A 23,480-nucleotide genomic window follows, 5' to 3' on the forward strand; every position below is an offset into this window, starting at 1 on the left:
ACCGCGCCTGGCGAGCTAGCTCTTATTTTAAATGATGCCTGTCCTCCTCTTATGGGGGTTAACATTTTCGATTTTTGCAAAATAAATGTGATAGGAGATTTATTGTTGTTGTTGTTGTTCTGTTTACTTTTTTTAAACTTACAAGGGGGCAAAATTCAAAAATGGCCAGTAAAATTTTAGGGAAGATTTTACTGGTCCTTGAAATCCAAAAAGGAAACACTGGCCTAGGGAGAATGGGAGAGCTGGAGTTGTTCTTTGTGCCTCAAAGGGGTTTCAGCCCCAGTTCCCTTTCTTCCAGCCCTTCTCTCCCAACACAGCAAACAATAGAGGCAGCCCCTACATTCAAAAAGCCCTCTCCTGAAGAGGAGCTGGGAGCCTTTGAATTATTCATTGGCCCAGCTGAGCTAGCAGCTGGGGCCTGGCTCCTGTGACTCTGTCTTCTCTGTCCCCTTCAGTGCCTCGCCTAAGACTGAGATCCCTGGGGAATCTGGGGCTGACTGGTGCTTCCTGGGGCCAAGATGACTGTGCCATCCATTGTAAGCCCCCGTTTCTGCATGGGTTAGGTCTGGCCTGTGCTTATCAGCCATTCCTGGTTTTTCACAAAGCCAGGCTCTGGCAGCACTCTCACATTTCAGCAAGGCAGCTTTATGCCATCCTAGCCCTCTGCCTTAGCCAGGTGTAAAGGGAAATTTCTCCTCTTACAGGCTACTTTTCCTGTCCTCCCATGCCCAAGCCTAGACAAAGGGGAGATGAGAGAGGGCAGCACTCAGGGCCGGTTTCACTTAGGCAGCTGGGGGCATGGCCAGCCTGTTTCATTAGCTTAAGCCTGCCTCTCCCCAGGTACATACATAGCTCTTGGCTGAGTCTTTGCACATGGCAGGCCTGGTCTGCCTTGCCCTTCCAGGCGTAACTTCTCATGTGGGCATCACCCTGCTAGTTCCTGCCCAGTGCCAGGATTTCCTGTAAGTTTCTTCTTACACCGTTTGTTTCCATAGACACAGGCAAGATCCACTTCCTGGCAGGGACTCTTTTCCCAGGACTGAATGGCTGCAGATAGCCTCTGCATTGTACTTTCCACCAGCCCTGGTGCTGGCCTGTTTCTACAAGCCCACCTGGAAGGAGCACCTTCTAACTGACCTTTGGGTTGGACAGACAGCCACCTGATTTCTTCATTGAGTAACACTTTATGTGCCAATGCTGCCTGCACCTCTGACTCTGATTCTACTTCTTGGTCCCTGTCTTCTGTGGGAAAGGTGTAGGGGGATGGGCTCTTAAACTCTGCCACCCTACAAAGCATTGCACATGATGACCTGGCATTTCCACAAAGATTGAGTTGCAAGCTGACTTACCATAGCATTATGTATGAAATAGGTAATGAAACAGGTGGAAATAACCCAAACATTTAACAGTGAGGAATTAAATTAATTATAATGCAGTGGCACGATGAAATGTTATTCACTTAGTAAAAGTTGTCATAAGATTATGTTTATATGTAAATGTGGAATGAGGTTCATGAGGAAAAGGAGCAGGCTGCAGAGCAGAATGTGTCCTGTGATGAATGTATACCATTACCCCGTGCTGGGCACTGTGCACCTTAGGAGGTATTTATCATCAGCCCCATTTTTTAGATGAAGAAACTGAGAGGCTCAGAGTTAGTCACTTGCTCAAGGTCTCACAGCAACTAAATGGTGTTTTAGCTGGGGTTTGAATCCAGGCCCACCATGCTAAACAATATAAAACACTATAAGAAGATAACACAGAAGGATATGTTAAAATGTTTAGTGTAGGCCAGGCACGGTGGCTCACGCCTGTAATCCCAGAACTTTGGGAGGCCGATGCAGGTGGATCACTTGAGGTTGGGAGTTTGAGACCAGCCTGACTAACATGGAGAAACCCTGTCTCTACTAGAAATACAAAAATTAGCTGGGCGTGGTGGCATGCGCCTGTAGTCCCAGCTACTTGGGAGGCTGAGGCAGGAGAATCGCTTGAACCTGGGAGGCAGAGGTTGCAGTGAGCCGAGATCGCGCCACTGCACTCCAGCCTGGGCAACAAGAGCGAAACTCCATCTCAAAAGAAAAAAAAAAAAAGTTTAGTGTATTTCTGGGTGGCAGGATTTCTGGTCATTTTCATTTTCTTCTGTTTATATTTCTGTTTTTTATGATGAGTAGGTATTGCATACTGAACAAAAGGCTTCCATAAAGTCTTTTTAAAAAGATGTCAGGTCTGGAGTTTGCTTGTCTATAGCAGCAGCCCATGGGGTAGGCTGCCTGCAGAAACCAGGTGCTAAAGCCACCCCGTCCCTGTCCCATCAGCCTAGTGTGCTTCCCTCTCTGGAAAGCCCATCATGCTCCCCTGACCCTCCTTCATATTCAGGACAGTCGGGAAGAAAGAGGGATGGGGGAGAGTGGCCAGTAGGGGCCATGCCAAGGGGTCATTGTCTGGCAGCAGTGGACTTCCCTCTGTGGCTAAGCGGGAGCCACTTGCTCTGTAGCTTGGACCCCTCTATTTTGCCTCCACAGGCCATTGAGAAACTAGTTGCTCTTCTCAACACACTGGACAGGTGGATTGATGAGACTCCTCCTGTGGACCAGCCCTCTCGGTTTGGGAATAAGGCATACAGGACCTGGTATGCCAAACTTGATGAGGTGAGGCTGCCACAGGACAGGCCAGGGACTGGGCTGGCAGTGAGGGTGGTTCTGGCACCAGTTGGGGAAGGGCCTGCATTGTATAGCGCTTCTAGGCGTATACAAATCTCAGACAGTTTGTTAAAATGGCAATTTCACTTAGCAAAATTACAAATGAGTTTATACTCTGCTTGGTCATCTTCTGGGAAACACGACTGCACTACAAGGCTGTTTATTAAGTCACTGTATTATAGCAAATTGGAAATGTTCCAAGTATCCAGCTTTAGGGGATCATTTAAGTAAATTAGTCCATCAATATCATGGAGTACTGTGCAGCTATAAAAAGGAATTTTTTTTATTTTTTATTTTATCTTTTTTTTTTTAGACGGAATCTCGCTGTGTCGCCCAGGCTGGAGTGCAGTGGCGCAATCTTGGCTCATGCAAGCTCCACCTCCTGGGTTCACACCATTCTTCTGCCTCAGCCTCCTGAGTAGCTGGGACTACAGGCGCCCACCACCACGCCCGGCTAATTTTTTGTATTTTTAGTAGAGACGGGGTTTCCCCATGTTAGCCAGGATGGTCTTGATCTCCTGACCTTGTGATCCGCCCATCTCGGCCTCCCAAAGTGCTGGGATTATAGGTGTGAGCCACCACGCTTGGCCCCAAGAAGGAATTTTTTTTATAGCTGGGCACGGTGGCTCATGCATGTAATCTCAGAATTCGGGGAGGTTAAGGTGGGAGGATCACTTGAGCCCAGGAGTTTGTGAGTAGGCTGGGCAACATAGCAAGACCCCGTTTCTGCAAAAAATAAGAAATGGTGGTGCACACCTTTGGTCCCAGCTACTTGGGTGGCTGAAGCAGGAGAATGACTTGAGCTCTGGAGTTTGAGGCTGCAGTGAGCTATGATGGAGCCATTGCACACCCACTTGGAATGCTAGCAGCATACTCCATGGTGTGGATGGACTAGTCTATTGAACTGATCCTCTACTGATGTTTTTATTTTTGAATCTTATGAAGGTGTTACCTATTCAAAGCAAACAAAAATAAAAATGCAGGATCTCAGACCCTGTCTAGAAAAGCAGAGTCTACAGGTCCGGGTAGGGACTGGGAACCTGGATTTTCACCAGCTTTCCAGGAGATTCTCATGCCAGTTGTCTACAACTGAGCTTAAGGAAATTTGGGTCCTAATTGCTCTGGCCCAATATTTTCACATGGAGCAGAGGGGAGGACTCAGGACCCAGTGAAGTGCTTGCTGTTCCCAAGAGACGCCCGGGCCTGCCTCTGGACTCTTAAGATGGTACATGGTCTTTTTTTTTTTCTGTTGTTCAGGCTGAGTGCAGTGGCATGATCTCAGCTCCCTACAGCCTTGACCTCCTGGGCTCAAGCAATCCTCCTGCCTCAGCCTCCCAAGTTGTTGGGACTACAGCATGTGCCACCACGCTTGCCTAATTTTTGTATTTTTAGTAGAGATGGGGTTTCATCATGTTGGTCAGGCTGGTCTCGAAATCCTGGCCTCAGGTGATCCGCCCACCTTGGCCTCCTAAAGTGTTGGGATTACAGGTGTGAGCCACTGCTCCCAGCCTTAAGTTATATCTTAAAGCTGACAAATTATAGCTGTACAGCTTGATGGATTTTTACATGTTTTTACCCATGGACTCAGCACTCATGTCAAGTTTTTTACCCATGGATTCACCGCTCATGCCAAGCAATAGAGCATTCTAGCTGGAGTGCTCCCCTTCCCAATTGATATCGCCCAGATTATTCTTTTTTCTTTTTTCTTTTTTAATTTTTATTTTATTATTTTATTTTATTATTATACTTTAAGTTTTAGGGTACATGTGCACAATGTGCAGGTTTGTTACATATGTATGCATGTGCCATGTTGGTGTGCTGCACCCATTAACTCGTCATTTAGCATTAGGTATATCTCCTAATGCTATCCCTCTCCTCTCCCCCCAATTATTCTTATTTCTATTCCATAAATTGATTTTTTTTCCATGTTTCTGAACTTCGTATAACTCTCTGGCTTCTTTTGCTCAATGTCATGTCTGAGTTTCATCCATGTTTTTATGTCTAGCTATAGGTCTTTTTCTTTGCTGTGTAGTATTCCATTGTATGAATATATCACAGTTTATTCATTTCACTGTTGATGGACATTTCCATTGCATTTCCACCTTTTGGCTACTCTAAACAATGCTGTTGTGAACATTCTTCTGCATGTCTTTTGATGGCACATGACACAAGCTCTTGCTGACCTGAGAGTGTGAAGGAAGGTGGCCTGTGTGGGAATCATAGCACTGACCTTCCAGAGTCTCTGTGGGGCTCCAGTGAGTTACCACATGGGAGGGTTGAGGCTTTTTTCCAGATTCCTCCTGTCTTGCCCCTAGACTCCTGTGCCCTGGAAGAATCAGTCGATGATAAGCCGCCTGGGTAGTCTTCTGCTGTGGAAGAATAAATGGTGTCCCTCCCTTTCCTTCTGTGGCCCGTCAGAACAGGGAACCAGGCTGGCCTGGCATGGCAGCGCGGGCCCCCAGTCAGGTGCTGCCCTTGGGCACCTGCCCACTGGGATGCTGCTTAATATGCTGCCACCACTTTGTGTCTCTTGTGTTACCAGGAAGCAGAAAACTTGGTGGCCACAGTGGTCCCCACCCATCTGGCAGCTGCTGTGCCTGAGGTGGCTGTTTACCTAAAGGAGTCAGTGGGGAACTCCACGCGCATTGACTACGGCACAGGTATCTGCTGCTTGTGGGGCTTTGTACTTATCTAGCTTCACTGCTTTCTGTTTTGGGCTTCAGATGGTCTCTGGGCCCTCTGAGCAAGCGAGAGCAATCAAGAATTCGCCAAGCACCTGCAACCTATTGGGGCCAGCTGGGGTTCAGGGTTGTTCATGGGCAGGGTGGTTCAGGGTGGTTTCGTAGGCGTGCAGGGAGGCCCGGATGCTGCAGCTCTGCCGTAGTCCACCAGGGGGAGCTGATGCCCCGTGCATGGTGCTTGCGCAGCGCTGCTTTCTGTTCTTGTGAAAATAGTCTCTTAGCTCCTCATCACCAAAATAATAATTATTGAGCACTTACTGCATGTCAAGGCAGCAGCTTACTGAAGCTTTGAGAAATGGGAACGCTTCTTGGTGGCCTTTGCAGTGTCATGGCACGCCCTCTCCCTTGCACCGCTTGTCTCTTAGCCACATTCTCTGTGCTGTTGGGCTCTTTGGATCTGTGGTGCACGTAAGCCAAGGGACCTGGACTTTGAGGAGAGGGAGTGTGTGGGCACTTTAAAAGGGAAGTGTAGACAGGTGCAGTGGTGCGTGCCTGTAATCCTAGCACTTTGGCATGCTGAGGGGGAGGATTGCCTGAGCTCAGGAGTTTAAGACCAGCCTAAGCAACGTAGCAAGACTCCATCTCTTTTTTAAAAATTTATTTTAAGTTATTTTTATTTATATATTTATTTTTTTGAGACAGGGTCTTGCTTTGTCACCCAGGCTGCAGTGCAGTGATGTGATCTTGCCCCACTGCAGCCTTGACCTCCTGGGCCCAAGTGATCCTCCCGCCTCTGCATCTTTCCACTCCCCAGTACCTGGGACTACAGGTGTGCACCACCAGCCTGGCATTTATTTATTTTTTTGAGACAGAGTCTCACTCTATTGCCCAGGCTGGAGTGCAGTGGCACGATCTTGGCTCACTGCAACCTCCACCTCCTGGGTTCAAGCGATTCTGCTGGGACTACAGGCACACGCCACCATACCTGTCTAATTTTAGGGTTTTTAGTAGAGACAGGGTTTCACCATGTTGGCCAGGCTGGTCTCGAACTCCTGACCTCTGGTGAGGTCACTTCTCCACTCACCTTGGCCTCCCAAAGTGCTGGGACTGGGATTACAGGCATGAGCCACCATGCCCAACCAATTGTTTTGTATTTTTTATAGAGATGGGGTTTCGCCATGTTGCCCAGGCTGGTCTTGAACTCCTGAGCTCAAGCTGTTCTCCCACCTCGGCCTCCCAAAGTGCTTGGATTATAGGTGCAAGCCACCACGCTGAGACCCCATCTCTCAAAAATATAAAAGGGAGACCTTCTCTAGGTCGGGGCGTGGCCTGTCGAGCCACCATGCTGAGACCCCATCTCTCAAAAATATAGAAGGGAGGCGTTCTCTAGGTCAGGGCCTGGCCTGTGCAGCTAAGGAGGACCTCTGCTTTGGTGAGGGCCCACCTTCCTTCCCTGAGGCAGGCAGATGGGGCACCGCTCAGCCCTCCCCTTGTCTGGGGAATGTGATCCACAGGAGGGAGCCCCGGCCACAGAGGCAGGCCCTGGAGAAGGGCCCTCTTGGACCAGGTGGGGCTTTGACTAAGACCAGCAGGGAAAAGATCAAAGAGGGAAGACTGGCCAGGTCAGCAAGGGTTGGTGCCCCAGCTGCATGCGAACCCCTGAACAATGGGAGCCTGGGCCCTGGCTGGTCATAATTGGAAACTGTGGCAGGGGAAGGAAACAGCTCACAAGTTTCCAGGCCCTGGAAGGGTCTTCGTCCTCCAGAGACAGGACAGAAGTATTCTCTGACACATTCTCTTCTCACCTCCCTCCAGATAGGTTTTGTGTGACACTGTGAACAATGGGATTCAATCACAGTCCAGTGAGTAGTTCCTACAGTGCAGACCATTCCTGTTTGATATGACTGGGAAAGGAAGGAGGATGCTTTTTCACCCTGTAATCTGATCATGTGTTCCCTGCTTAGAAGCCTGCAGTGGCTCCCTATTGCTCTTAGGGTAAAGTCTGAGCTCTTTCCTATGGCCACAAGGCCCATGTGACCTGTAGCCTCCTGTCATTACACGTTCTCCCTTGCCCTCACTGCCTTCGACATACTGGCCTCCTTAGGGTTCCTCAAACAGATCAAACTTTTTCTTGCCTCAAGGCCTGTGCACATGCTATTCCTTCTGGCTAGAATGCATTTCTTGCTTCCCTCACTCCCTTTGCCTTGCCAGCTCACATTTTTCAGATTTCAGATTAGATGTTACTTCCTTAGGGGAAACCTTGAATCCTTACGTCAGAGTCCTTCTGTGATATCCTCCGGTTAGTACCCTGTATTTCTCCTTCAGAGCTGGAATCATAGTAGTGACTGTATATTTATAATGTCTGTTGTCCCTGATAGGTCATAAACTTTCTGAGGGCAAGGACTTACTTGTCACTGTCTCCTAGTGCGTAACATGGACAGTGACTGCTTACATAGTAGGTGCTCAGTAAATATGGTGGAATTGCTGAGTGAGTTAAACCTACATAATGAAATGTAAATGTCCAGCCCGGGTCTTTTAGGAGTAGAATTATAGTACTGGTAGTTCTTTTTTTTTTTTTTTTTTGAGACAGTCTCACTTTGTCACCCAGGCTGGAGTGCAGTGGCCTTATCATGGCTCACTGCAGCCTCAACCTCCTGGGCTCAGGAGGTCCTCCATCTCAGCCTCCTGAGTAGCTGGGACCACAGGCACGTGCCACCACTGGCTAATTTTTGTATTTTTTGTAGAGACAGGGTTTTGCCATGTTGGCCAGGCTGATCTCAAACTCCTGAGCTCAAGCAATCTGCCTGCCTCAGCCTCCTGAAGTGCTGGGATTACAGGCATGAGCCACCATGCACGGCCAGTACTGGTATTATAGTTCTTGAAAGGAAAGGGCCTAGCAAGTCTTTCTGAGTGGGGAAGAGGTCTCATTGTCTCCATGTTGACCACCCTTCTCAGAGGGGCACTTATCAATGATTTGGACTCTGGGAGACTAAAACAATCCCAGTCCTTTACCTGGATGACTGTCAACGCTGGTTGTTTTTCTCTTCCAGGGCATGAGGCAGCCTTCGCTGCTTTCCTCTGCTGTCTCTGCAAGATTGGGGTGCTCCGGGTGGATGACCAAATAGCTATTGTCTTCAAGGTGTTCAATCGGTGAGAGAAAAGGACAGGAGGGTTGGAGAAGGGGGCGTGAGGGGCCATCTGTTTCCTCCTCAGACTGGGAAATGGGGTGCTCTAGGGTTCTCCTGAGTGGCTCATGGTTGTCTTGTCCTAGTCAAGCTCTGGCTGTGGATGGAGTGTCCAAGGCTTTTTTCCAACAGGTTCAAATTAACCTCCAAGTCAAAACAAGTGAAAGAATTGTCACATAGGCCGGGCGCGGTGGCTCACGCCTGTAATCCCAGCACTTTGGGAGGCCCAGGCAGGCGGATCATGAGGTCAGGTGTTCGACACCAGCCTGGCCAACATGATGAAACCCCGTCTCTACTAAAAATACAAAAATTAGCTGGGCATGGTGGCACTCGCCTGTAATTCCAGCTACTCAGGAGGCTGAGGCAGAAGAATTGCTTGAACCCAGGAGGCGGAGGTTGCAGGGAGCTGAGATCATGCCACTGTACTCCAGCCTGGGTGACAGAGTGAGAGTCTGTCTCAAAAAAAAAAGAATTGTCACATAATGTCTGCCAGTACTCACATGGTGTTGACCACGTGGAGGAAGAATTCTAACCACTTTATGTATAACTCATTAATTCTAACAACAACCCTATGGAATAGCAACTGTTATTTCCATTTTATATATGAGGAAACTGAGGCACAGAGATATCTGGTGTCTTCACTGGGTTCACGCCAGCTGAACGCAGGTAGTCAGACTCTGACCTGCTGCCCCGCACCACCCAAGCCAGTCGCTGGGCAGCAGTGATGTGGATCAGTTACCCAGAGCTCTTAAAAATCCCTATTGCGTGCCCCAGTCTAGCAGTGCTGCTGCAGCAGGCCTGTGACGAAGCCCAGGAGCAGTGCTCGATGCTTCACAGGTGGCTGGTATGCAGCCTCTGATAAAGTAGAAGGTTGGAACCAGAAGAACCTAGGAGATAACCTGCTGGGACTTGTGTCAGCTTTCAGACAGGCCAACTGAGGCTGGAGAGGCTGAGGCCCTGCCCAGGGTTTTACAAGTTGTCAGGAGTTGATGGCACCAAAACCCACCTTCCTAATCAGTGATTTTTATTTTTTATTTATTTATTTTTTTTGAGACAGGGTCTCTCTCTGTCGCCCAGGCTGGAGTACAGTGGTGAGATCTCGGCTCACTGCAAGCTCTGCCTCCTGGGTTCATGCCATTCTCCTGCCTCAGCCTCCAGAGTAGCTGGGACTACAGGCGCCCACCATCACACCTGGCTGATTTTTTGTATTTTTAGTAGAGATGGGGTTTCACCGTGTTGGCCGATGGTCTCGATCGCCTGACCTTGTGATCCGCCCGCCTTGGCCTCCCAAAGTGCTGGGATTACAGGTGTGAGCCACCGCGCCCAGGCCCTTGATCAGTGATTTTTATCCCTTTCCTGAGCCAAAAGATGGCTGAGTGTTTGTTGGGGGAAATGAAGCTACATTATTGAAATTGAGACCAGTTACACTCTCAGTGGTTATTTTGGGGTCTCCTTGTGCTCCCAGTGGCCAAAAGGGTGAGACTGTCTTTTTACTTTTTGCTACCTTCCCTTTCCCTGCCCTCCTGTGCAGGTACCTTGAGGTTATGCGGAAACTCCAGAAAACATACAGGATGGAGCCAGCCGGCAGCCAGGGAGTGTGGGGTCTGGATGACTTCCAGTTTCTGCCCTTCATCTGGGGCAGTTCGCAGCTGATAGGTACTGGAGTGGGAGGTGCCTATCCCTCCACCCCCAACCAAGGCTGCGTTCTGTGGCCCTCCCCTGCCCCTCCTGCGCTCCCTCCTTCCCTTCTTCCTGCCCAGGGCAGACAGTGACAGCTTGGAAAGCAGGGCATTAGACCAGCTATTGAGGGAGGCTGTTTGCTGTCGACCTTCTGCTGTGAGAGCCTGTGTAGTGGGCTGGAGGAGGCGGAGGCCAATTGCCGCCAAGATAATGGGAAGTGACATGGGCTGGACCAAGGGCGCACGCCTGGCGCATAATGGACTGGTGTGAAATGCGCCCCAGCTCCAGGCAGCAGCTGTGGGGTTTTATGTTGAAAATGAGGGACCCTTTTGATTTGGTGACCAGCGTCATCCACTGTTATTATCGAGCTGTGTGCAAAGGGGCCCGTTAGGGAGCAGCCGCCAAGTGCTGGGCGGTGGGCCTGCTTCCTGTGGGGCTCAGAGAGGCCTGCTCTGGTGACTCCCCCACTCTTGAAGCTGGTTTTCAGGATGGGGGTGGGTGATCATCTCTATTTTGATGAAGAATGAACTGCCTACAGAATGATATTCATAAATGACCATTAGTTGTGGCCTCAGGTGCATTGCCTCCCTGAATCTTCTCAGTGACACTGTGAAGGGTCTGCCAGCATGAAGCCAGCTCTGCTGACTGGCACCTGCACCAGGCACCATACTGAGTGCTTGTAGGCGTGGTAATTATTGTCATGGCCCCTAGGAGGAGGTGCTGTTCTTGTCCCCACTGTCCAGGTGAGGAAACTGAACCTTGGCAGGCTGAAGTCATGCGTCCAACGCCACGCAGCTAGAACTTAGCACATTAGAATACACAAACCCAGAGCCATTTATTGCTCCTTCAAGGTGAGGTGTTGAGGGCACCACGGGCAGGACTGAGGCCCCGGGTGGGTGTGACTGCTGGGCCGGGTTGCCCAGGTAGTGGTGGGGCCTGGTTCTGAACCCTGGGGCCCATTCCTCTTCCCAGACCACCCATACCTGGAGCCCAGACACTTTGTGGATGAGAAGGCCGTGAATGAGAACCACAAGGACTACATGTTCCTGGAGTGTATCCTGTTTATTACCGAGGTGAGGAGGAGGGGTGAGAGAGAAGCCCATGCCTGACTCCAGGCTCAAATGAACCAAGGCTGGTGGCTTTACAGTGGATCAGAAGAGCCAGAGCTGCTGCCCAAAATGGCAGGGCCAGCCGGAGCGGGTTACTGAAAAGGAAGCACCACTGGGCCTCTCCTGAAAGAGTCAGCCGCTGCAGACTGTCAGGTCCTCCGCCCAGTTCTCCTTCAGTTTCTCCTGAACACCACAGGAGTCTTGAGATGAGGGTCTAAGACTTGGTCACTAACTGGCCTTGGTGACTGCTGCAGCAGGTCTGAAAGGGTCGGGGCAGGCGGGGGGAGGTTTGTTGGGGAGGGTCAGCATCTTTCAGTGGGGCCCCACAAGGGTCTGTAGAACCATGTGCTTGTGGATGTGTAAAATGAAACCACCAGAGGAGATGGAGCGAACTTCTGGTGCAGACAGCTTTTCTGTAGAAGGGATACGTCTCTGTCAGTGCCTGAGGACGTGGGCCCGAGCAAAGTGCCGGAGTGGGAGTGCGCAGGCCTGGCCTGTGGTGGCAGTCACTGGACAGCCAGCCCCACAGCTGGGTTCTGGAACTGGAAGTTCTTGTCTCACCACGGCAGGATTCCTTGCAGTGGGCCCTGGACCACTTGTGCAAGATCTCCTAGGGTGTTTGTTAAAACGCACATTCCTTGGCCCTCCATCCCAGCTTACTGCATCAGAATCTTAGGGGACAAGAGCCAGGAACCTGCATCTAAACACACTTGCCAGGTGACTGCACAGGAAAGCTGGGGACCCTCTGCTCTCTGGACCTCTCTTCAGGGAGGTGTTAGGACTTCTCATCCTCTCTGCCATCCCCATGCCCCAATTTCCAAAGGGCGCCCTAGCTCTGCTATCTGGAGAGGGTTTGAGAGTTCTATCCCTCCTCAGTCCCTTTCCCGACACCAGCACGGATGTCTGCTGCCTCAGTGAGGTCCCTAGCAGGCCTGTGGACGCTGGCCACAGGGGCTGCTCCATCCGGGCTGTGTATTCTGAGCCCCCCAAGAGGTGGAGAAAGCTGGGTTATAACCAGCAGCCTTGGCTCCAAGTTCTTCTTGGTCAACATTCGGCTCAGGCTTCTGCCAAACTCCAGAGGCCAGAGGGGAATTACACATTTTTTCCAAGTCAGCAAATGGAGCCGGGACTGACGGCTGGGCGGCCACCGCTTCATTCCCAGAGATGTGCTGCACTCAGCAGTGTGGCAGGCCCAAGGTCGGGAGGACTTGGGGGCAGCCTGGCTCACTGTCTTGAAAGCCAGTCACGCGCTGCTGTCTGTGGAGTGAAATGTGGGGGTCTGTGGAGCCCTGGAGGACCTCAGGATAAGCTGGAGGAGCAGGATGGGAAGAAGGGTGCAGATTCCACACTGAACTCTTGCGTGTGGCTAAAAAGCTGAGCTGTTTGGGCTCCCCCGGCGGCTGGTCAGGCCTCTGGGTCCCTGTCGATATTCCAACTAGGAGGCAGGCCAGGCCTGACCTCCAGGATTTTTGGAATTGATTCCATGGTAAAATTTTGTGTCTTTAGTTGGTTGGTTGATTGTGTTGGTATAAACACCCCAAAGCTTTTCCAAAGTTTGGGACCCAGTTCCTCCACTAGAGGAAATCTCAAAGTAGCCACTAGGTGGCAGGAGAGGCACACTGAACTTGGAGAGGGTTTGGTGACATTTATTTGAGGCAGCAGAAGGAACAGGGAGGGGAGGGCGTGCCTAGAGTTTTTGGCTGTTCAGCACCTTCTCCACAGGTCTGGGTTTTCACTTTGGGTCTAGGCTCTTGGGCATGGTGTTCAACAGTAGACACTAGGAGGAGTGTGCCCAGGAGCTGAGGTGGCTGCAGCAAGGGCCTATCTTGCCATGTGGCCGCTGGTTGCAGCACACGTTGTGTTGGTTCTCCAGAGCGCCCACCCTCTTCCACCTCGGAGCAGTGAGCAGCATTTTGCAGCCCTTAGTTGGTGAGTGGCCTGGCTTAGCTCACTCGGGACCTGGAGGCTTGCACGGAGTTCTGTACGCCTTGCTTGGGAAGGAGGCAATGTTTCCTCTGGAGACCCTGGATTCACCATGGTGCTCTTTTAACTGGGAGATTAAATAAAACACTGAGAACTTGGGAATGGAATCAGGCAGCCCTTTCAGGGTCTCATGCCAAGACTGCCCTGATACCTGTGGGCATCCTAGGTGAGGGACCCCACCTTGCAGGGCCTCTACAGCCTCTGTAAATGCAGCCCTGGCGCCTTTAAGAGCCCAGGGCAGGCAGGAAAAGAATTTCAGTTTCAATCTGGCTTCTAAATTTGGAGTTTTGGGAAGGGAGGGATCAGATTTCAGCTGGAAGGGAAGGAGCTGACAGGAAGGCGCTGTGCAGAGCCTCCCCACCCCCGCCCATCCCCCCAGTTACTGACAGAGGAGCCATTTACAAAAGGCCGATTCTCTGGGGAGTGGAGAGGCAGGAACGCAGCGTCTGTGAGTAATTTCCTGCTCAATATGGCTGCTCTGACTCACACGATTCCCCTGGGGTCACTGCGGGCTGCAGCTCGCTCGCTCGTTCTGGTTCTTTCTCTTCTCCCTTTGTGGCTAGAATGAGCTAATTTTTTTTTTTTTTTGTCTTCCAGCCCCGATTCCTTTTTTCCCCACTCGTCTGTTTTCCTTTGCCAGTTACAGGCAAAGGACTGTAACCTCCCTGAAGGACTTAGGGAGACCCTGGGGCACTGAAGGCCTGGGGGGCAGCCTGCAGCCCCTCCAAAGAAACTACCTCTCTGGCCTTTCTGTGGGTGGGGACCCAGGGCCGCTGGAGCTCCAGGACATGGGCCTAGCTCTGGCTCTGCCAGAGGCCTTTTGAGGATCTGTTCTTTGGCCCTGGTAGGCGAGGCTGGCCAGGAGGCAGGGGCTCTGTCTTCCAGTGCCCATCTGCCTGCCTTTGCCTCAGAGCCTTTGCCGGGCAGGCCCCTGGCAGACAAAGCCGACGGTGCCTCCTGGTTGCTTGCTCAGAGAGTGAAACTGGTTACACAGCTCCATGCTCCCTGAGCTTTCCCGGGCCTGGAAATGTGCACAGGGCTGGAGCCTGCAGACTGGGAAAGGGGTGGGGTAGGGCGGGGAGGCGGGGGAGGGGCTGGAGGTGGAGTGTGGTTGAGCAGGGCAGTTGAAACTAAAGCTCCCCAGAGGTGAGGCCCCTGTAAGCTGGGGGTGCCTGGCTGCCCTTCTGGAGGAGAGAGCCTCGGGTGAATTCTGGGTGAAGCGAGTGGCCCAAGACAAGGCCCCCAGGGACCAGGGTGGGCTTTGTCTCTGTCGGGTGCTTCGGGCTCTTGCCTGGCTGTGGTGGAGCCTGGGAGAGGAGAGGAGGGGAGGGAGGAGCCTGTTGTCCTTGCTCCCGAACATGGGTGTTGGGATGGGCTTTTTGGAAACCTGGGCCAGGGGAGGGAGATGAGGGGGATAAAATGACAGTTTTTTTTTTTTGACTTAAATCTTAAAAGTTTTGTCACAGTTGCCCTTACTAGAGAAGTAAGAGGCCTGCCAGGAGTGGGTCACCAGGTGGCAGCCCATGGCTCAAGAGTGGGGGCTCCTGAGGGCTCTTGTGAACTGATGCCCCTTTTTGGAGAGCGTTTCTGGCTTATCTTTTCTCCTTCAAATAACCCAGCCTCCCCTGACACCCGCATGTTTCTAGAACCTTCTAAGTCTGTTTCTTTGCTAGACTCAGCCTCTTTGCAGAGTCTTCCTTCTGCAGCATGGGTCTGGGGTGCAGAGCCCTGTTCCCCTGTAAATGCTGCCTATGCACTGGGGAGCTGTGTCGAGGGGAATTATGAACTGCTTGGTTAATAAATACAAATGTGCTGGACTCCTGGTGTCGGGGGGGATATGCTCAGGCACACAGGCGTCCCTCTGTGGTTTCTGATGTCATGGGAACTTGATGCTGGCTGCAGAATCTTTCTCTTCCTTCCTGGAGGGTGAGACTCTTTGGCAAGAGGGAGGACCAGGAATGGAGCCGTCCTTGTGCCTGCCTCTTTCAGCTGCTGTGGCGGCCACCCCTTCCCCACCTCCTGGCCAGGCCAGGCTGGCTGCTGCTTCAGGCACCCCTGCCTCCCATCGGCCCTCTCTTCCCTGCCTGCGTGGCAGGCAGAGGGCTGTCGGATACCTGGGTTTGGTCATACCCACCTTGGTCCTCTTGCAAATTGACCCTTTCCTCATCTCTTCTAGCTCTGCTGGTGGCAGGTGCAGACCACGTGCCCTGTGGGGGGGCCTGGGGGAGAAGGGGTGGGCCTGGAGGGGTGGGGTCCAGCTGCTGCTGCTGTTTATCTGAACCTGAGTGAACCCCTGTGCTGGAGAGGCGCTCTGAGGCTCCTGGGGAGTCGGTGGGAACGACACCAGAAGCTCAGGTGGAGATCCGATCTTCCTGAGGCTGCTGGATTTGGTGGGCGATAGGAATCAGGCCCCCTTTTGTTTGGCTGTGGGAGAAAGAGGGGTGACTGGGTGAGTGGGCAAGGAATGTTATATTTTCCTAGCAGGCCTTGAGGGCCAAAGGGGAACCCTGTCTCTGGCACTTGCATGTGCCTGTTTGTATGTTTGCCCCTCAGGCAGATGCTATAGCTTGGTCCCCAAGTGTCTGCGCGTGCGTTGCGTGCATGCGTGTTTGCGTGTGTGTGCATGCATGGGTGTGACTTTGCTGCAGGGGAGGAGGGATGAACTCCCAGCCAGACCCTGCCTTTTCAGCTTGTGGCTTCTCTTTTTCAGATGAAGACTGGCCCATTTGCAGAGCACTCCAACCAGCTGTGGAACATCAGCGCCGTCCCTTCCTGGTCCAAAGTGAACCAGGGTCTCATCCGCATGTATAAGGCTGAGGTGAGTGGGGGCTGGCCAGCGTGCCCGTCCCTGCTGCCGCACTTGGTCCTGGGCTGGGGACAAAGCAAAAGATGTGGAGCCTGGGGCTCCTGCTTCCTCCTACCCCACTGTTTTGCTCTGAATCTTAGGCCAGCCCCTCTGACACTTGGGGCCTCGGAATCTCCTATCTGGGGCATGGGCAGTCAAGAGAAGCACCAGCCACCCCAGCCCTGAAAAGCTGCAGCCCAGCTCTGTCCTGATGAGCTTGGAGGCTGAGGCAAGGACCTGCTGCGTGGGGAGTTGGGGCGATGAGTTCCTCCCTTCTCCCTTGTCAAGTGTCCGAAGGCTCCTCGAGGCTCGGGCAGTCTGAGTCTGGCTCTCCCATGGCATACCTGGGAAGGGTCTTACCCTTTGGAGGCATCTCCAAAGTTCTGCCTTCAAATGTTAGTGTGTATGATCACTGAGTGGTGGGAGGTCTGAGGGTAGGCCGGGAATTGGCATTTTTATGGACTGCTTCAGGGATTTTGATGCAAATGATTTTCCCTGCTCTCAAATCAGATGCCGAGGAGAGGAGAGCTGAGGTTTCCTGGAGCTCCCCCTGCTGGCAGGCAGCCGAGGGTGTCTCCTGCCCTCTTGGCACCGTTCTCCCAGCCAAGGAGGTGGCCTTTTCTCTCTTACAAGTGGGGAGGAGACATTTTATTTCTACTCTGTCCCTTCTGCTAGCTCCTCCCACTTCCTGGGAAGACTAATTCTAGAACTGCTTGACCTTGGCCAGAGAAGGGCTGGATGTGAAGTTCCACACCTGGAATGATGGGTCCCTAAAGTCCCTTCTTTCTGTTCTCAGGCTGGCCCTGGTGACTAGTTCATGGCCTCAGACACTGTACTATGGGCACCATCTCTTGTCTCCTGGCCGGCCTTCTCCTCTGGGAAGGGGCTGCTCCAGGTCTTCATTGGACCCAGAGCTTCCTGGATCCCATCATCAGAGGCGGGACAACGGGGAAGGGCGCCAGAGGCCAGCGGGGTGGGGGAGCACAGATGCTTCCAGTTGGCTTGGCTCCCTGCACTTGGTCCTGAAGGGGTTAACAAGGCTTGAACTGAGCAGACGGGGCCCTCTTTCTCGGCCCTCTTTCCCTTCCGCCCCCTCCCGCTTTGGTCCCCTTCCTCTGGACCTCACATCCTGTGTTTAGGTTCCAGCCCACATACCTCTCTAATCTGAGATGCCTGAGAGCCCGTTGGCTGGAGCTGCCTCGGCTCCTTCCGGCTGCAGCTGGCCACCCCCGGCTCTCCACTCCGACTCTGCCCTGGGTCACTGCCCTCTGGTGTCCTGATGTTCCTGACCCCACCTCCGCCTGTCCCGCAGTGGGGGCTGCTGGGGAACTCTCACTCTGCTGTGCCCCCCGCCCCTCCGCCAGGGTGTCTGAGCATGTGAGAGGTGCACAGCGCCCTCCAGCCACCTCCCAACCCCAACCCTTGTGTGCCAAAGAGAGGACTCTGGCTGCCTTCCCTGCTTGGTACCTGAAGTACTGTCTTCTCTACAAGCCTCTTAATTCAAGTGACTCTAAACTTCTCTTGACTCAGGCTCTAATGCCCAAAGGATAGGGCAAGAGACCGTGTCCCTTTCTCTCACCTGCCCTTCCAGAGACAAAAGAACTCCAGGCTGCCAGATGATGAGGGAGGAGCATATTCAGATTGAAAATGGTGATGGTGTGTCAGGAACACAGGGACTGTCCGCTCTGCACAGGCTGTCGGGGTCTCCGTGGGGGCTGAGCACAGGGTGACAAACACAAGGAGGACACTGAAAATGACCAACTCAGGATGGGGGGGCTCTCTAGTAATCACAAAGTGGCCTTCCTGAAAACGGGAGATTCTAGCCCTGGGTGTGGCGGTGCTGTGTGGGGAAGGGGACAGGCTCCTGTATAGGGTAACGCTGGAACTCCCTGACTTTAAGATCACCAAGTCAGGCCGGGCGCGGTGGCTCACGCCTGTAATCCCAGCACTTTGGGAGGCCGAGGCGGGTGGATCACGAGGTCAGGAGATCGAGACCATCCTGGCTAACACAGTGAAACCCTGTCTCTACTAAAAATATAAAAAAATTAGCTGGGCGTGGTGGCAGGCACCTGTAGTCCCAGCTACTCGGGAGGCTGAGGCAGGAGAATGGCGTGAGCCCAGGAAGTGGAGCGTGCAGTGAGCTGAGATGGTGCCACTGCACTCCAGCCTAGGCGACAGAGTGAGACTCTCTCTCAAAAAGAAAAAGATCACCAAGTCTTCGCCTGTAATCCCAGCACTTTGGCAGGCTGAGATGGGCGGATCACTTGAGGCCAGGAGTTCGAAAGCAACCTGGGCAACATGGCGAAACCCCATCTCTACTAAAAATATAAAAATTAGCTGGGTGTGGTGGCTCATGCCTGTGGTCCCAGCTACTTGGGAGGCTTGAACCTGGTAGGCGGAGGTTGCAGTGAGTTGAGATCACACCACTGCACTCCAGCCTGGGCAACAGAGTGAGACTCCGTCTCAAAGAAAAAAAAAAATCACTGGCTGGGTGCGGTGGCTCACGCCTGTAATCCCAGCACTTTGGGAGGCCAAGGCAGGTAGATCACCTGAGGTCAGGAGTTTCTGACCAGCCTGGCCAACATGGTGAAACACCGCGTCTACTAAAAATACAAAAATTAGCCTGGCGTCCTGGTGCGCACCTGTAATTCCAGCTACTCAGAAGGCTGAGGCAGGAGAATCACTTGAATTTGGGAGGTGGAGGTTGCAGTGAGCCGAGATCATGCCACTGCACTCCAGCCTGGGCAACAGAGCGAGACTCCGTCTCAGAAAAAAAAAAAAAAAAGATCACCAAGTCTTTGCAGTGTTCAACGCTCATTGACAACTTACTAGGCAAGTAGGCAAGTAGTCCTTAGTCCTTGGTCCTGAAGGGCTGGCATGTTGCGTGCACAGAGGTCCAAGGAGAGGGCTTGCTTTCTCAGGCCAGTTCTTAGCCCCTAGGGAGGCCCTCCAAGGCCTGCCAGTCTTGCAGTCCAGGGGTGGGTAGGAAGGCTGGGTCTCCAGTCAGAGCTGGTTGATTGAGTGGAGTTGGCCTCCTGGGCTGCCACAGAAGTCTGACCAGCCAGCCTGGCAGTAGGTGGCCTCAGGATTTGGGTCTAACTCTGCATCTGTCCCAGCCTTTCTGACCGAAGAACCAAGTGCTCTCAGGGGCCTTGTGTGGTTGGGGGGGCCTGTCTTTCCTGTGGGCCATGGCTGTGCGGGTGCTGCCTTCAGAAGAACCTTGTCAGGACCCAGGGAGTCCCTTCCCCAGCTTGAATCACCTCTGGCTGGAAGGTCAGGGCAGGCTGAAGCCGCTGCTCCGCCCAGGTACATGGGAGGGCCTTGCTGGGAGAAAAGCTGGGCTGGAGGCTCCTCCTGCCCTGGAGCCTTAGGCTTCCTTGGCCCAGCTCCTGGCCTCAGCTATGGCTCTGAGGGGGCTGGCTCTGGGGTCCTGTGGGCAGAATGGAAAGACCCCCGGCCTCCACCCCTTCTCGCCTTGCAACTTCTCCTATGGGAGCTAGAGGGAGGTTGACCTTTGACCCCTTCTGGAATTCCAGGGCCCTTGGGGGGTGGGGGGGGCTCTTATGACCACTTCCGGGATGACATAAGCACCATGGCAGCTGCCTTGGCCTCTGGCCTGGATCTGCGGCTGCTCCCCCTCCTGCCCAGGGACCACCTCCCGCTCGCTCCCTGCTCCCTTCTCCCTGCATTCTGTGCCTCAGGCCCAGGATCCTGGCTGTGGCCAGGGCTCTGCTCCCCACCCCACCATGAGCTTAGTTTCCATCCTTCTTTCCCTCCCCTCCTGGCGCCTCTTTGGCCCACTCGTCACCCCGGTGCTTTTCCCTCCTATGTTCCACAGCTGATTTTTGAGGAGAGGGAATCTGGGCTAGTCATAGCACCCCTTTGTCTCTAAGTTAGTCGGAGGTTGAGATCACAGCCACAGAGTGAGGCTCTTACTCTCTCTGAGGTCTGAAGTCTTGTTCCACTCCAGCCAAGAGGTGCCTAACATACTCTGATTGTTTTCTGTGGCCAAAGGTGTGGGAGGAGGCCCTGGTCAGTCTTGGCAGATCCAACCCTCGCATGCCCAGAGTGGCTCCTGTGAGAGCTAGTGTCCAGGTGTGGCGGGCATGGGGGTGCTGTTGCGGGAGCTGCACCTGGAAGCTGGGGTCGGCTGCCTGTGGGCCAGGCCAGCTTCTGTGATAGGCCCTGTCACTTGCTCTCCAGCTCTGCTCCTCTGCTAGGAGCCTGGGCTGGGCTGGGCTCAGGGAGTCGGGCCTCCCCCCTGCTCAGCCATTCCCCTGTTCAGCGCTCTTTTTCCCCTGCCCCCCACACCGGCTGCTGGGAATTGCCCAGGGGTGGGGGGAACTCGATGTCAGCTGGTTCTTATTGTCTCACTCTGAAGTGCCAAGATGCCTTTTTCAGTCCGGAGAACTGAAAGCTGGAGAAAACAGGCTTTGGGGCCCGGCCTCAGCCTCTTAGGCTTATGTTCAAACGTCCCCACGTCTCTTCTCTAGAACTAGGACCTGGGCTAGGAGTCCCCAGTGATCAGGAGGGTTCTTTCCACCTCAGGTTCCCAACTTTCCTCTCTGGGCCAAGTGATGCCACCTGGCTGCCTCTCTTTTCGGTTTCTACCTTGTAGGTTTGGGCTGCCTTTCTCTCTCTCTCTCTCTGTCTCTCTCTCGTGGGTCTCGTTGTGGAGTGGGTGTTTTTGGATAGGAGTGAGGAACTGGGGGAGGAAGGCCTGGGGGATCCCCTGGCGGGGTTACTTCCTGGGCCTGGGATGGATACCTGGGAGCTGCTGCGGTTGTTGGGGTCCCGGCAGGGGTGTGGTGTGGCCCTCACCACTCTGCTCACCTGCTCCTTCCTCACAGTGCCTGGAGAAGTTCCCTGTGATCCAGCACTTCAAGTTCGGGAGCCTGCTGCCCATCCATCCTGTCACGTCGGGCTAGGAGGGGCCAAGCCGAAGAGCCACCCAGGCCACAGTTCCTGTGCCTGCCTTCCCCACCCCAGCAGTGGCCCCTCCCCATCCCCTCCCTCTGTTCGTCCTGTTTGATGAGAGGCTGTTTACTGGGGTGGGGTGGCGAGATGGGCTCGAGGGGGCTCGGAGCATAAGGCTTCAGGGCTCAAGTTGGGAGAAGTGACCAAAGTGTAGCCGGTTTCCTGAGCTCCCCTGTGCTAGACTGGCCAGAAGAGAGGGTCTGGGGCCCGGTCACTCGGCCACCCTCTCCTGTTCCTGGCCTCTTCTCCCTTCGCTCCCGTCCAGTCTGGTTTTGAGAGCAGGGGCTGTTCCGCAGCACCGCAGGGAGGGGAGGGGAGATAACCCTGCTGCTTCCATTGCTTTTCCCTTCGTGGAGTTGATGCTTTTCTAAGGGTTGGAGCTGCTCCTTGCAGGGGCAGGTCAGTTTCCCAGGCCATGCTGGGGTGGCCATCTATGCTAGGGCTGGAAGCTGAGGCTGGCCGCCAGCCATGGGCTGGGGTGGTTTGGGTGGAGTCGGGTGGCGGAGAGGCCTTAGCTGTCCTGGCTGCTGCCCTTCCCAGGCTCCTTTTCACCCTGCCCCCTGGGCCTGAGGCCCCCTGTGTCCAAGCCTCCCCCGGCTCTTCTGTTCTCTAGCCCTTGGCTTTGCTGGGTTTCCTGGCTGTAGCCACATCTCTCCCACTCCCCAAGGGTAGCCTAGCCAATGGAAGCTGCCCTTTGGGTAGGTGCTGGGCTCCTGGGAGGGCCCAGCTGATGGGGTGAGGCATGCCTTTCCAGAACTTTCCCTGGCAGGGAGGGGGTGGCAGAAACTCAGGGAGGGGCTTGGGGCCCATTGTATCTGGAGAGCCTGGATTCCTTTTGGCAGTCTTAGGCCCGGCTGCTTCTGCTACCTTTGCGCTGCTGAGAGCTTCACCCTGGGTACCTGGGCCCTGCTTCTCTGCTCCCCTGGGTGGTGGGTGGGCCCAGAAGGTGGCAGTCTCACGTCTTGTCCTCTCACCTCCCTGAACTGTCCATTGCCTTTATAGGGTGAGGTAAGTGACGGCCTCCCAAGCCCAGGCTTTGGCGCTCAGGATGGGCCCAGTGGGGGCTGGGCAGGCCCATTGAGGGCCACCGCTGAGGTTTCTCCTAGGGCTGTTCCTGGGCCTGGCTCTTACAGGCTCGTCTCCCGGGCCTGCCCTTCTCCACTGCCCCTCCTGTGTCTGGGTCCACACACCCTTCAGGAAGGGGGAGCACTGAGAAGCACAACACGGGCTCAGCCTGGGATCCGGTGATGGTCTGGGCAGAGGCTAGGTCAGGAGTCCCAAAGGTCAGTGACAGTTTCTCAGAAGAGGCCCAGCGTCCACCTCTCTCCCAAGGCCAGACACCCCTTCCTGGCTCCCCCATCCCCCTATGGGCTCCCAGCCCCTTGCACCCTCATTGCTGTTCAGATTAAAGCCTCTGTTTTGCACCTGTCACTTGTGTGAGGTATGTCTTTTCATGTCACATGTTTAGCCCATTTCTGCATGACTGACCGCCATCAGGTCCCCTTCCCTCAGGCCACAGTGTCTGAGACTTGAGCTGTTTCAGTTTGGGTTGAGCCTTTCCTGGGTTTAAATCCCAGCTGTCTGCAGCCCCAGCTGCAAGGTTGTAAGTTACTGAAGCCCCTGAGCCCCAGCTTCCTCATTCACAAAATGAGGACAGTCACAGGGTGACTGCCAGCAGTGGACAGCAGATGTGAAGTCTTCAGCTCAGGGCCTGGCACATAGCATATCCCGGGTGGTCGCTGCAGCCGTGCTTGGTGAAGGGGGCCCCTCTGGACTCCCAGCTTAGCCCCAAGCTGGCCAGGGAGCCTTTGGATGGGCTTTGACAGTGGAACATGCACCTGTGGTTTGTGAGGGGGTGGTCCTCTATTCTCCCTCCTCTGTCCCTCCTGTCCCTGCTGGGCTGGAGTTGAGGGTCTCTGGGGCTGCTGTGCCCAGACTTCCTTAAGACACTCTTGCTCAGAGAACAAGGGTTCTTGACCTTTCTCTTGGCCTTAGAGGCCTTGCATGGACTGGAAAGCCTCATCCGCTCATCACCTTGCGCCGCCTTGGAGACTGGTGACCAGGAGGCCTGTCTGGAGTCAGGCACACCCGAGTTCAAACCGAGCAGCTGCTGCTTACCAGGAAGTAGAAGGGCCCTGATGGTTGACTTCTCTCTGAGCCTCGGCTTCCTGATCTGAAAAATGGGCATAATGACATTCCTATCATTGGTCTTGAGGATTCTTTCATTTCACAAATAGTGGCTGCATGTTCCTCATGACTGCAGTGCATCCAAATATGACAGTTAGGTAGCAGGTGGATTATGGAGAAAATAATGTCAATTAGAG

At 53.7% G+C, this 23,480-nt stretch overlaps 1 protein-coding gene across 2 annotated transcripts in view; it reads left to right on the forward strand.

Annotated features, from left to right (window-relative positions):
* Positions 1-22,587, forward strand: part of PTPA (protein phosphatase 2 phosphatase activator) — a 39,314-nt gene extending 16,727 nt beyond the window's left edge. For both annotated transcript variants that reach the window (XM_032165369.2, XM_032165370.2), the window contains 7 exons: positions 2,520-2,645; positions 5,239-5,356; positions 8,428-8,527; positions 10,094-10,218; positions 11,215-11,315; positions 16,045-16,152; positions 21,030-22,587. In XM_032165369.2, the coding sequence (XP_032021260.2) occupies positions 2,520-2,645; positions 5,239-5,356; positions 8,428-8,527; positions 10,094-10,218; positions 11,215-11,315; positions 16,045-16,152; positions 21,030-21,107 (756 nt within the window). In that variant the 3' untranslated portion in view covers positions 21,108-22,587. The remainder of the gene's footprint in view (positions 1-2,519; positions 2,646-5,238; positions 5,357-8,427; positions 8,528-10,093; positions 10,219-11,214; positions 11,316-16,044; positions 16,153-21,029) is intronic.
* The last annotated feature ends 893 nt before the right edge of the window (positions 22,588-23,480 follow it).

Source organism: Hylobates moloch, unplaced genomic scaffold, assembly GCF_009828535.3.
Source record: "Hylobates moloch isolate HMO894 unplaced genomic scaffold, HMol_V3 SCAFFOLD_10, whole genome shotgun sequence".
NCBI lineage: Eukaryota > Metazoa > Chordata > Mammalia > Primates > Hylobatidae > Hylobates > Hylobates moloch.